This window comes from Lontra canadensis, unplaced genomic scaffold (genome assembly GCF_010015895.1).
Source record: "Lontra canadensis isolate GAN:19392208 unplaced genomic scaffold, GSC_riverotter_1.0 scaffold3, whole genome shotgun sequence".
NCBI lineage: Eukaryota > Metazoa > Chordata > Mammalia > Carnivora > Mustelidae > Lontra > Lontra canadensis.
Genome location: NW_022630997.1, coordinates 14,959,882 through 14,973,352, shown reverse-complemented (window position 1 = coordinate 14,973,352; position 13,471 = coordinate 14,959,882). Strand labels below are relative to the sequence as shown.

The 13,471-nt window shown below is 52.6% G+C and overlaps 1 protein-coding gene across 6 annotated transcripts in view; it reads right to left on the bottom strand.

Annotated features, from left to right (window-relative positions):
- SH3PXD2A (SH3 and PX domains 2A) overlaps positions 1-13,471 on the bottom strand; it is a 227,367-nt gene that overhangs the window by 108,527 nt on the left and 105,369 nt on the right. For 5 of the 6 annotated variants that reach the window (XM_032880869.1, XM_032880887.1, XM_032880879.1 and 2 more), the window contains one exon: positions 3,650-3,726. In XM_032880869.1, the coding sequence (XP_032736760.1) occupies positions 3,650-3,726 (77 nt within the window). Of the gene's footprint in view, positions 1-3,649; positions 3,727-3,889; positions 3,995-13,471 lie in introns of those variants that run through there. The other variant, XM_032880897.1, reaches the window with a different exon arrangement.

The window sequence follows — 13,471 nt, the reverse complement described above, 5'->3', positions numbered from 1 at the left end:
GACACAATCAGTTTTATTTCAGGCTAGAAATCCTTTTCCTTGGTATATGGACTAACAGAGACAGAGACATTCTATCACTTGGTTTCCCCAGAGTACCAGCCAACTTGAAAGGCATGAATGCATCAGTCTTTGCTCTCTGCCTCAGTCTCCCTATAGCAACACTCTTAGAATGAGGCCACAAGAAGTCAGTCTCCCTGTATCTAGGACTGAGTATAACAGGAAGCTTCTGGCGCTTCTTCACGGAGTGTGTTTTGGTTGGGACATGAATCTTTCTCTTTATTAAGGTGAGACCCAATGACGGGCCATGCATGGTGAGAGGGAGATGCCCGGGACTAAGAACCACCACCCCCAGATAGTCTCAGTTTTCAAACCTGGAAAGTGGGGGATAAAACTGAATGAGTCTGGGAGGTTCAGAGAGTCAGGGGTGGGGTGGGGAGAGATCCTTACCCCTTCAGGGCTGACCCTCCCTCCCCCAGTCTGACTACAACCAACCCCTCATCCCTCCCACAAAGAAAGCCATTGATCCTGAAAGCAAGTCTCTCTTGGACAACAGAATAATAGAAGCAATCTTAGCTTTTGGGGCAAAAAAAAAAAAAAAAAAAAAAAAAAAATACTAGTTGCACCCATCAGGAAATGAAGACGTTCTGTTCGTCATTACCATGGCAAAGGGTGAGTTGATCATTCTCAAACACTGCCTCTCACTGCCCCCCACCCACCCCCTGCCCCAGGATATTTATTTTATCCCACAGAAAAACACTGCAAACATGTATTTCACACGCAAATGGAATCACTTACACAACTGTTAGTCCCAGCCCCTAAAGTATAGCTCACGCTTGTTAGTGAGATGAAAGTCTTCGACTTTTTGAGGCCACAGAACCATTAAATATTAACCGCATAACCATGTTGCCTATTAAATTAATTTATGGAGTTAAAGAAATGCCTTTGGAACCTTCTTGATAGACACCCAGCCCTCAAGTGCCACATAAAACAATCACCCGGCTCGTGCTCGGTCAATTTTCCGTGACGCTCATCCAATCTGCTCTATATATGTTTAAAATTAACACTGAGATTTGGGCTGTGAAACCACCTTTGGGCAGAGGGACTGGCTGGCCCGCGAGGGCAGGGAGCCTGAAGTCTGGGGAGGTCTACCGCACGGTCAGACTTTCCACGTCTGAGTCCTGGCAGGGGAGCTGGCTGCTCAAGGTGCAGAGCCAGCTTCACAGTCTTGGGTGCCCTTGAATCCCCAGCAAATCCCGGCCCGGGAGTCCACGCTGTCTAGGAGCCCAAGGAAGATGCTGGCCAGCCAAGCATGGCTGCATATGCAGGGTATTTGAAATAAAAACTCCAGCAGTGTGTCCCAGGACAGACATGGATAAGGGAAGGGCTGGCCATGGAGCAGAGTGCATATGGGACTGACCATGGGATTCACGGAGGGGCCAGTGATATTGAGCGAAACTTGGATCCTGAATGGCCATAGACTGGACCATTGGGAGGCAGAGCTGCGACATGCAATGCTGGGGTGGGGGTGGCTAAGGACTATTTCTGGCTTATCCCTAATGACCATTCCAAGGTCATCCCAAGGTCTCCGACAACGAGACCACAGATTCCAGCTTTCTAGTTCAGCAGAATTAAAGGTCACTTCTGCACTGACCTGCCCCCCTGCCATTCTCAGAGTAAATTACAGCCTGTGAGACGGCTAGCTGCTTGCCGAACCCGACTTGGCTCTGAGCAACTCCTGTCTGTGTTAATCAGGTTAGGAGGCCCTGCCTCTTGCAGACCCCACTTAAATGGCGCCCCTGGCCAGCAGCAGCAGCACTGGAGCCCCAGAGCCCCCCTGAAACTCATCCTGATTCAGGAGTCCTGTTCAAAGCCTGATCCCCAGAGATAAGATGTTATCGGTTTCCTCCTCCGGATGGCCCAGGACCCAAGACTGCAGATGCCTCGGGCTCCAGGAGCCTCCCAGGCTGATGTGAGCCATAAATCCCCAGCTGGGAGAGGCCTCCCCTGCCCTTCGCCCCCTCCTCCCCGGTCTGTGTCGATTTATTTAACTTCTTGAGAAAGATATATGGAGAAATAAAAGCTCAGGCGGCAGCCATCAACTGAACTGGAAATGGCAAATGCCCTTTAAAGAGAAAAATGAATATTGATCCGAAGAAGAGGAGCCTCTCGCATAAGGGAATTCATCACTGGGAATTCTTTTTAGGTTACGGCAGAAAATGTGACCAAGTATGATTGACTCAGTCATGAAACTGAGACTTGGGTTCATGGAGACTCCATGGGAGTGCTCGTCTGCCTATCAGCTTGGGAACACCAGTTAGGACATTAACAACTTGCTTCTTACTTAAACACTTTTATTGCTCAGCATAGTGTTTCTGAATCATAAAGTATTAGCGAATGGACAGACCCTACAGCCACAGCTCTGTGCAGGGACACAGCATTTGAGAAGCAACAAACACTGTGATACACATTCTCCGATCCAGCCCCCTTCAGGAGCCCTGCGAGGGAGCTGTCTTTACCCTGTTCTACAGATGAAGGAACCTGGGCCTCAGAGAGGTAGAGTAGCTTGCCCAGAGTCACAGAGCCTGTGGGGAGGCAGTGGGATTCGATTCCAGCTCGCAGGTTTCATTTAACTAAGAAATCCTATCTCCACGAAAGCCAGTGGGAACATTAAATTGTTTATGCCTTGTAGTAATAATAATCCAAAGCTGGCGTTGGCTGACTGCCTCCTCCCGTGCTTGCACTTGCTGGCCTGTGTCACTTGCTTTCCTCCCCATGACTACCTTCTGTGGAGCTACTAGTCTCCCTATTACACAGATGTGGAAACTGAGGCTCTGGGAAGTTCAGTGGCTTGCCCAAGTTCACAGAGCTAGTGAGGATTCTGAACCCAGGCAGCCTCGCCATCCAGAGGCCATGTGTCAAGGCCAACGAAGTGGGCGCCTGGCACTTTCCCTGTAGGGGTCCTGGTTTCTAGTTGAAGGCTAGGCTAGTCTAGGCTCTTGTCTAGAAAGACAAACGGGGTCTTCTTCATGACATCGCTGTCACTGTTTCATCTCTTCGTTGGCATTGGCTGTTTTCACGCACTGGCAGTTGAGTGCACACACGCCTGTGTGTGTGTTTGTGTGAGTGTGTGTGTAAGCGTGAGCACTGGCACGGGTAAAAATGTGTACATAAACATCGGAAACCATCAGGACTTCTGTGAAGAAACAAATATGCAGTTCAGAACTTTCAGATGCTATTGCACTCAGAATTGATTCCAACAACTCTGGTCCCAAAAGGAATTCAAAGCAACAGCTCCCCTGTGTCCAGCAAAATGTCACATACAGAACATCTCCCTTCATCAGGAGACCCCTTAACCGAGCTTCCAAGCCCGTGGAAGTGATTTAAAATAGCGTTTTGTAAACACAGGCGTGTCCTGAAAAAAGTCAAGTCTCAGCGTGATCCCAAGGCCCTTGTGCCCCAAAGAGTGGCCCAGTCACAAGTGACCCCTCCCCGAGGAACACTCAGACCCACCTCCCTGGCCCGGAACTGCCAGGCGTGCTAGACCACAGCAGAAGGTCTGGGACAGATGGTGCTCCTCCATGGACAGACAGACAGACAGACTCTGTGGCTGGCTGGCCGGCCCCTCCCCCACCTGCAGGTGCACGCTTACCCGGCAGTACTCGTCAATGGGCTTCAGCCTCTTCACAGCTACGTCCCGGATGTGGCTTCTCCGGAAGAGGATTTTGCCTGGAACAGAGAGGGCTGTGAGCTGGGTGACTCTGGGGAAAGCTGCCATACCCCGGCCTCCTACCTTCTCAATCCCCTCTCCCTCGGCTTCTCAGCGTTTCAGCTGGCCACCGAGTGCCTCCGCCCCTGCCCAGCATCAAGAACACAAGAGATGGGCAGTCACCTCTCCCAGGGGGCAGGAGGCGCCCGAGGCTGAGAGCCCAGGACCTCTGGGGCCCAGGAGTGGCCTCCGAGGCTGCCATCTTGGCCAGATCACCTTGTCTGGGTCTCAGGGCAGGATCGATGGCCTGACGTGGGCGCGGCTCCCAAGTGACCTCACAAAGAAATACAAAGGACGGCCCAACCCACACGCTGGGTTTTTTGTTCTCGGGCCCTTCCCTCCTTGAGAAATCGGCATTCATTCCTGCCAGCCAGGCAGGAATTCCTATTCTTAGTTTAGGTGGGAGGCTATTTCCAGGGCGGGCGCGGGCCAATGCCAAGGAGTGCGGCTGCCCCAGCCTGACTTTTCCCCAGCCTCTCTGCACACACAGCCTCTAGCAGTTCAGGCCACCAGGTGCAGATGGGAGGGCACACCCCTCTGTAGGTGTGGGCGGGGCTTACAGGAAATGCCAACCCCTGCAGTCTCCCCAGCAGGCTCTTCCGAGCTAGCCCACTTCAATTTTAACAACTAGATCAATGCATGGTCCTTTTCAGCTGGTTCAATTTAGAATTTGAACTCCTTGGTCTGACTCTCAAGTCCTAACAGCTAACATTTCTGTGCCCCACTGCCATCAATGTCTAGGTAAACGCCCCCTTTTTAGAAGGCCTTCCTTGATTGGCCAAGCTAAGAGTAATCTCCCTCTTTTCCACACACTTTGTCCATTCCTAAGGCATGTGCCCCATTCTGCTGTGTGTTACAGATGTTTGAGAATCTCCATCCATCAGGGGTCTGTCTGACACATCTTAGAACCCACATAGCTCGACAAATGGTGAAGTGCTCGCCCTAAAACTGTAATAGGCATCCATTGTCCCTGTCTGCCTGATTTCCCTCTGGAGAGCCTCCCTCCTCCATTCCCAGTCCTTGTGGTTCAAAGGGGCTGACCACACTCCCTGGCAGCAAGGGTAGGCATGTGACCCAGCCCAGCCAACCAGAGTCACAGTGATTGGCTCAGAGATGGGCAGGGGACCTGATCTGTGCCAAGGAGGGTCAGCCGTGAGACTTCTGCTGGACCCCTTTCTCTCCCACAGTTGCTGAGCTGGCAGGATGAAAGCCTCGAGCTTCTCGTGGCCATCTTTATTATTGCCTGAGAAGGAAACCCACAGAGAGAAAGGAGCAGTGCCCAGAACAAAGTAGGTGCTCAGTGAATGCTTCCTGAATGGTTGAAATGCAGAGCAAAGAGATGGCGAAGGGCAGGTTCCTTTGACATCGTTTGAGCAGCAGGACATAGTTGTTCTGGTCTACCTGCTACTTGCCACATGCATAAAACAAGAAAATTATATTTTGCTGAAACTAGTTGGAGATGGATTATTATCACTTGCATTAAAGGAGTTCTAATGAAGAAAATGGCCATTGCAATGTGAACAAAAATGTAGCTTGAAGATCAGTTCATGGGAGCTTCTTCTATCAAGGCCCTAGGGAGGTACTAAGCATTGTCTTGGTTTAGGCTGTTTCCCAGAAGCTGACCCAGAGACGAGGAGCTCCGGTGGTTTATTTGGGAACGGTTCCTGGAAGACAGCACGGAGGAGTAGAAAGGGAGGGAAGGGAAGGAAGTATTACCAAGCCAGTTAATCCCCATGCGGAGCCAACAGCTTGGGTCCTCTGGGGAACCCTGGGGATAAAATGGACTGTACCTCCAAGATTTCCCTATTGAGGGCGAGGAGCATTTACCTCCAGCTCCTGGCCTGTGACCAAATGAGACCATCACATCTCCAGCTCCTCCAGCCAAGTATGTTTGCGAGGCTGGAACGAAATCCCCAGCCATTCCCATGAGCAGCCTTGGGAGACAGAGGTGAAGGGTAGGGGACCAGGGGTGGGGGGCACTGAAGATAGCTGTTACCACCTGAGCTCCCGGTCACCAGCCCTGTTCCCGTCAGACAGCAGAGCAGCTAGTCTGGCCTGTTGTGGGTGACTTGTTTCCCACTGGCATCTCTCATCACCCCACATCGGGTGTGACCAGCTCCTTCCTCCCCTTGGCATCACACTCCACTCAGTACAAGGCTTTGTATACAGCAGGCGCCCCTCACCGCCCCCCAACCCCCGCCCCAAGTGCCTGCTGATGCATTCATCTTCCTCTCCTGCAGTGTCCCTCAATCTCTCATTCCTCCCTTCCTCTCTGAAGCCAGGCAGACGGGCCATCTCCCCGTCAGAGGCCCGACACTCTGTAGACTGGACAATGTCATCAAGATAAATCAGCTCTGCCACGTTCGTTCCTTTTGAAAGGAGATAAAACAAGATTTACCAAGACACTGGAGACCGCCTCTTTTCCTTGGGGGAAGATGTCACAGATTTGGTATTCCTGGCCTCCTTGCCTCCTACCCTTTTTTGGTTGCCTGTTGCCTTGCCGCCTGCATGCCACGGAAGTGTCCGCGCACAGCCCTGGGGACAGCTCGTGAAACAATCGCGCAGCACGGGAGACCGGCTCTCACTCTCGGGCCTAACCAGATGATGAAAGGCCCTGGGCAGACTTTCTGAGTCCTCTGCCTGAGCCTCCCTCCTCGGGAGCTGGAGGATCCCCTGGCCCGGAGATGCCCCTGGCCACGCGGCATCTCACAGGACCCAGAAGGATGCGTCGGAGCAACGGAGGAAAGTGAAAGGAGAGACTGCAGCAGGGACCCAGGCCCACAGACATGGCTCTGCCCTGCGTGCCTCCCGGAAGGAGATGAAACATGACTTATCCTTTCTCCAAAAATAGCACTCGTGCCCTTCCTCATACTGGCGAAGGACGAAAAGGAAAGGAGGCAGATGGGAGACAAACTGCCTCCCGCCCCACCACCCCTATCCCAAGGCTGATCCACTCTCGGAGCTTGATGTCCCCAAGATACATACATCGATCACGTAAGACCTGATCCCGCTGCAGGCAGAACCAGCAGAAAACTCATAGTTAAGGGACAATGAAGGAGCCTCCTTAAGGTGCAGAGAGGGCTGGGAGAAGGAAGGGATGGGGGTGGGAGAAGTGGGGAGACAGGGGTGAGGGCACCCTGTCCACACTGGTAAGGCACCCCCAACTTGCCCCTCGTGCCCACCCCCTGCAAGGGACGCCACCCCGCCTCTGGACCGGACACCTTCCATCCCCTCCACAAGGCTCGTGGGTCTGCCGCTCAGGTGCAAAGTCAGAGGAGAATTTCTGTACAAGCCATTTCCCAGCTGATTCTAGTTTTTTGGAATTCCAGTAGGGCTTCTCTCCTTCCCACTGAAATCCTGACAGGAGCAACGTTTTCTTTTCTTGGGGCTTTGGCCCAGGCCGCAGATGGTAGGAAGGGGAAAGAGGGAGGGAAGATCTGGAAGGGACTCTACGGTCTTGAGTTCTCTGTTAGGAATCCAAACCGCACTCGGGAAGCCACACTGGGGACTGTATTAAAAGGGAGAGAGAAAAAGAGGAGGAGGAGGAAAATCCCCATTAAGGAAGCCGAGACCACAGGGCATTAAAGGCTTCTTGTAAATGTAATTCAGCCCGCTCACAGCTCCTGCCAGAGTCTTCAAAGCCACGCAGGCACTGCCCCAGAAATACGACAAAGCATCATAAGGAAGATTACACATGGGCCATGAACCAGACCTCAGGACATAACTCATTCTTGAAAGTGGAGAAGAAAGCTGTCGAGCCTGACAGGGTCCAAGCACATAGGTGTAGGTCCCTCTTGCTGCTGCTCTGGGCTGGGCTGAGAAGGGGGGACAAGCAGAAGGAGCAGGGGCCTCAGCAGGAGGCCTGGGTTCAAGTCCTGCCTGGGCCACAGGCTGGCTGTGTGACCCTGAAGTGGGGTCCTCCTCCATTGTGGCCTCTGCATTCTCATCTGGAGATGGAAGGCCTGGGGCTCTGCAGCTGCTCCCTCCAGGGGTCCTAAGATGTATATAGCAGGGCTGGGGGGCACTGAGAGGGGCAGAGGAAGAGGGAAACAAGCAGAAATATTAGCCAAGGGCTTACTATGTGCTCTGGCATGTGCTAAGAGCTTTCCACTGGATTCGCTTGCTTAATTCTCATGGCTTTGAAGCAAGTACTTTAAAAAAAAAAAAAAGATTTTATTTTTTTATTTGACAGAGAGAGAGAGAGAGAGAGAGCACAAGCAGGGGGAGCAGCAGGCAGAGGGAGAGGGAGAAGCAGGTTCCCCGCTGAGCAGAAAGCCTGATGTGGGGCTCGATCCCAGGACCCCGGGATCACGACCTGAGCTGAAGGCAGTCACTTAACCGCCTGGGCCACACAGGCGCCCCCCATGTACTTTTATTATCTCTGCTTTGCACAGGAGATATTGGCTCAGAGAGGACTTGTCCAAAATCACACAGCTACTAAGTACTGAGTTGAGACTACAGCCTGGGATTTTGAAGCTCACATAGTAAGGGGGAGGGAGAAGGCAATGAATCCAGAATTCTTTGGGGTCCGATCAAATAAGGCCTTGAAAGCCATGGTGAGGATTTAGGATTTTAGTCTGTGTGATGTGAGCATTAGTAACATGTCCTCCGTACTGCGGGCTATGCTGTGGTCTGGGTCTGTGTAAGCAGTAACTGTGGATGGTGGCATACACATAGTGCACCACGTACCAAGAGTCCCCCGAGGGGTCTGCCTATCTGATACAAGCAGACCGGTGAACGGACCACAAAGTAGGAAGAAGAAGGGACACAGTGTCTAGTGGACTCTGGAAAGAAAGAGCTCCCTGAAACAGCATACCTCCCTGTCCTTCCTGTCCCACCTCGTGGGTCATGTATCAGCCGGAAATCAGGGGGAATTGCCTGTCAGAGGTCAAGCTCTGCCTTAGTCCCCAGTGTGGCCTGACCTTCTCACCAGGAGTGTCCACTCTGGGCCAGGACACATAGATGGGGCCTTGACTCAGGAAGGTCCCCATGCTTGGGGGGCAGGGGTATTTCCTCCTCCTGCCCAGGATGCCAGGCACATAATGAGGCATCTCAGTGGTACCTGCGGGTCTTAGTGGTGGACATTTGCTTCTGCAAAACGAAATTGTTTCGTTAGCCAGGGCACTGGCTAGTAGAAAAGGACTCGCCTCTGGGCCTCTTTTGGTTTGTTCGAGTGGATCTATTCTTAGCAGCCTCTCACTTTTACGTTCGCAGGTGCATGTGCACATACACACGTATGTACCCCCTCTTCCTTGCTTTCTCTGCCATCTGGAATGCCATCCATCTGTCACTGTCCTGATGCTCCAGGTGCTAAGAACACCACAGAGAACACGACTGATGGGGACCCTGCTCTCAAGGAGTTTACATTTGAACTGGCAGGGCCGGGGGTGGGGGTGTATGCATGGAAGGGATACAGTGTGCAATTTTCCTATCTAGTAAGTAGTTTGGTTATACCTATGTGTCTCCCCCTACTTCTAAGAGAGAATAAAACAGGGTAATGGGAAGGGGCATGTGGGGGGTGGTGGGGAGAGGGGGGGAGGGTTAAGGGAGGGGTGGAATTCAGCTAGTGGCCAGGGAAGTTTGGTGGAGACTTTGATGAGGAAAGGGAGCCAGTCATGCAAAGCTCTGGGGCAAGAGTGCTCCAACAGAGGCAATCATACAGTGAATTTGAAAGACAGAAAAGAAGCCAGTTGCAGTCATTTAAGCCACAGAAAGGAGTGTGGTTTTCTTTGCAGCACCCTGGGCCTCCTTCCCCATCCCAAGACCTCCTCCAGGAAGCCTTCCTTGATTGCCGGCCTTGTCCTCCTTTCCCAGACTCCAGGACTCCCCCCCTCACCCATCTCCTGCTATCCCAGGGAATTTGTTAGGGAGCCACCATCTCAGGGCGCCCTCTTACCTTCCCAGCCCCCCTGATGTACAGGCCACCCCGGCCTCCCAGGGCATAGATGTTCCCAACTCTCTCCCTTCAGTGCAGCCCAGAGAGCCTGGAGCGTCACAGGGGACTAGCCTAAGAAATAAGGGAGGCCACAGCATGGCCTGGAGACGCCAGACCGCATGGCGCAGAGACCTCGTTCTCCACAAGCGACACCCCTACCCATCTAACTGGATCTGAGGACAAAAGGGGAAGGGGGTGCGTTAGCCTCCCAGGGCAGTTACTTCAAAGTACCATAAGGTCGGTGGCTTAAAACAATAGGAATGTATTCTCCCCCAATTCTGAGGCTGGAAGTCTGCAAGCGTGGGCAAGGCTGCGCTCCCTCTGGAGGCAATAGGGGACAATCTGTCCTTGACTCCTATAGCTTAGGGGACTCTGGGTGTTCCTCGGCTGTAGTGGCATCACTCTGGTCTCTGCCTCTGTCTTCACGTGGCCTCCCCGCTCCGTCTGAGTCTCAAATCTCCCTCTGCCTTTCTTCCCTAAGGACACCTGTCTTTGGGTTCATGCCGGCCCTCAATTCAGGATGATCTCATCTCCAGATCCTTATCGGAATTACATCTGTGAAGACCCTTTCTCCACGAGGTCACGTTCACAGGTTTGGGGGGTTTGGTGTGGACCTATCTTCTGGGGAGCCACTATTCAACCCACTACACGGGGTTATGGGAACGTCCGCAGAGCTGGTTATGGGAATGTGACAGTCTTATATCCCTGCATTGCAGTCACCTTGAGGGCAGCAATGACTTTCTGTTACTCCCTTTGTCCCCAGCAATCCCTGGCATGGAGCTGGGTGCCACGAATGTGGGTGTTGCCTGATGCCCTCAGGAAGGTCAGAGGATTGTAGCAGGGGACAGGCAAGCTGTGTGGGTCGGAGAGCAAGGAAGTTGGGGGATGGGGTTCCTCTCTGGCTCTGCTGGCTGATATGGCACCGAGGAGAGCCTCTTCTTTGCCAAACCAACTTGGGGAGAGAAGATGCAAAGGTCACTAGAGGAACTCCCCACCCCTGCAAAGAATGACATGCATGTTTGCTCATAGCATGCACTATGGTCTGAATGTCTGAGCCCCTCAAAATTCATGCTGAAATCCTAATGCTCACTGTGTTGGTATTGAGGTGGAGGCTTGGGGTGGTGGTGAGGTGCGATGGGAGGCGGAGCCCTCACAAATGGGATGAATGCTCTTATGAAAGACACCCCACAGAGCTCCCTAAGGACTCCATCCAGGTAAGGAAACAGTGAGAAATCTGCAACCAGAAAGAGAACCCTCACCCGGTGGAGCTGTTATCCTGATCTCAGACTTCCAGCTTCCAGAACTGTTGGAAATAATGTCCCGTGTTTATCAGCCCCCCAGTCTGTGCTTTTTTGTCACAGCAGCCTGGCTGGACTGAGACAGTGATACAGACAGAGACACTGCCTGCGGGGAGGGAAAGGAATATGTAGCTTCCAGGCCAGCAGCTCTGGCTCCGAGGCTAAAAAAGCTTGTCCTAGTGGCCAGAGAAGAAAACAAAGCTAAGAACTAGAGAGAGACACATGATTTGGTCACCTGCATCCAGCCATGCCTGAAACCATTATCCCTTAAGTTTTCAGTTACATGAGTCAATACATTTGCCAGACTTTTCTTGAACCAGACTGAGATGGGTCTAGTCCTTGTCACCTGCAGGTTCCTGACCAGTACATCTGGCCCTGCCATTTACTGTTGTATGATGTGGGACAAGTCACAACCTACTCGAACCTTGGTTTCCTCAACCTGCAAACTGCGCGTCGTAATGCCTAACTCAAAGGATCGTTGTGAGGCGACAATGAATCCCTGTAAAAATCACCGAACACAGACTGCACCCCACAATAAACGTTGAGCAAATGGGATCTCTTAGGAGCTGACAATTCCAGGTCAGGGAGATGGGGGAGCCTGGGGGTGGGAGTACAACCCCACCCACTCCTCACCGGCCAGGCCAGTGGGATCTGAGTACCACAGTGATTCCCCAGCACCTACCATCACCTGTCTTCCGCACTCAAGGCCAAACACTAGCTCCCTTCAGCCTGCAGCCACCTTTCCAGATTCAAACCCCCGCTCCCTAAAAACACCGTCTCCCACGCAGCTCCCATTTCTCTCCTTTGGAACGCTCTATCGTCAGCCCAATTCAAAGAGCAGAGAATAGAACACAGAGAAGCAGCAGCGGCGGTGATGACTCATTCCACCACCAGCCCCCCAGCCTGGGGGTGCCAGGGTGACTCACGCAGGTGAACCTCCCACGCGGCACTCTCCACCCCCTCTCCCGCACACTCGGGGACACCGACTCGCAAAAATCCACCAGGGTTTCGCCACAGCTGGAAACCCTCTCTTGCAGCCACGGCGTGCTTACAGTAAGACCCATCACATCCAGGGGAGGAAAAGGATCTTCCAGATTCTGGACTGGAGGGTCCCATCCCTAGGGCAGAGCCAGGCTTAAGGGAACACAGTCTTTCATTCCCCTGTCCTCCGTGGGGCCAGGTGGGATTTATGGGTGTCTGCTAGGAAAATAAAAGAAGAAAAAGCACCTAGTCTTGCCATACCAGAGGTTTTAATTCATCTTTAAGGAATCTGGGGCGCCTGGGTGGCTCAGTGGGTTAAGCCTCTGCCTTCAGCTCCGGTCATGATCTCAGGGTCAGGCTCTCTGCTCAGCACGGAGCCTGCTTCCCTTGCTTCCCCCTCTCTCTCTCTGCCTGCCTCTCTGCCTACTTGTGATCTCTCTGTCAAATAAATAAATAAAATCTTAAAAAAAAAAAAGGAATCGAATGGAACTGAAATCTTTGAGCAGCCTTATTCAGCCATCTATGATCAGAACAATTTTTTTCCTTTTTAAAAATGTCCTTTTTTTGGAAGTATAATATACACACAGAAAAGTACACTTGCATATGGATGGTTCAATGAATTTCACAAACAGAACCCACCTAGGTAACCAGCACCCAGGCCAAGAAACAGTCGCGGGAACCCCACTCTAACCCCATCTAACCATTCAGCTGTCAGCGCAGATCAGAGGGTGGGTTGTCGAGTTGAGAGGTCCAGGGCCTTTCAAACGCCATGTCCTGGGTACATTAACCAGCCTGGGCATCAGCCTTCTCATATACTGTGTGGGATTACAGAGCTGAGACGTGGTCTGGAGGCACACGGCTGGGCGGGGAGGAGAAGGTCTGACACCAAGTGCTGTTGTCACAGGGAAGGGCAAGGCCCCATCACTCCATGTCTGGCCAACAGCCCACGAGTCATGCGGTGACCTTTGGTCTCAACGACTCCCCATCCATTTTCTGCCCAGTAGCCCAAAGAACATTTTTAAGATGAAACCTTTGCTTAAACCTTTTGTGGACTTCCCAGGGCGCTGAGAACAAAATCAAATCAGAACTCGTTTCTGTGGCCGGGGAGGCCCACAGACCCGCCACCTCAGGGCCTGTGTGCATGCTGTCCCCTCTCCCGGGACATAGTCCCGTGGGCCCTTGGCACAGAGATAACGCCTTCTATACTTCAGATCACCGCAGGGGGAGGCCTGGGCAGGCCACTCCCAGTGAGGGGGGCCTCTCTGCCTCTCTCCCAGCCCTCAACTGCCTCCTTCGCAGAACTCACTGCGATTTGTAATGCTCCCACCTCTTCGTATGATGTCTCGTTTACTATTGTATCCTCAGGGCCCAGCGCAAGAATTGGTGCACAGAGGCCCCAGCTGACGTTTACTGAATGGGTAAGTGTGAATGTGTTGACACCCTCTCGCTCTAGACTCTCTCATTTACACACACACACACACACACACACAC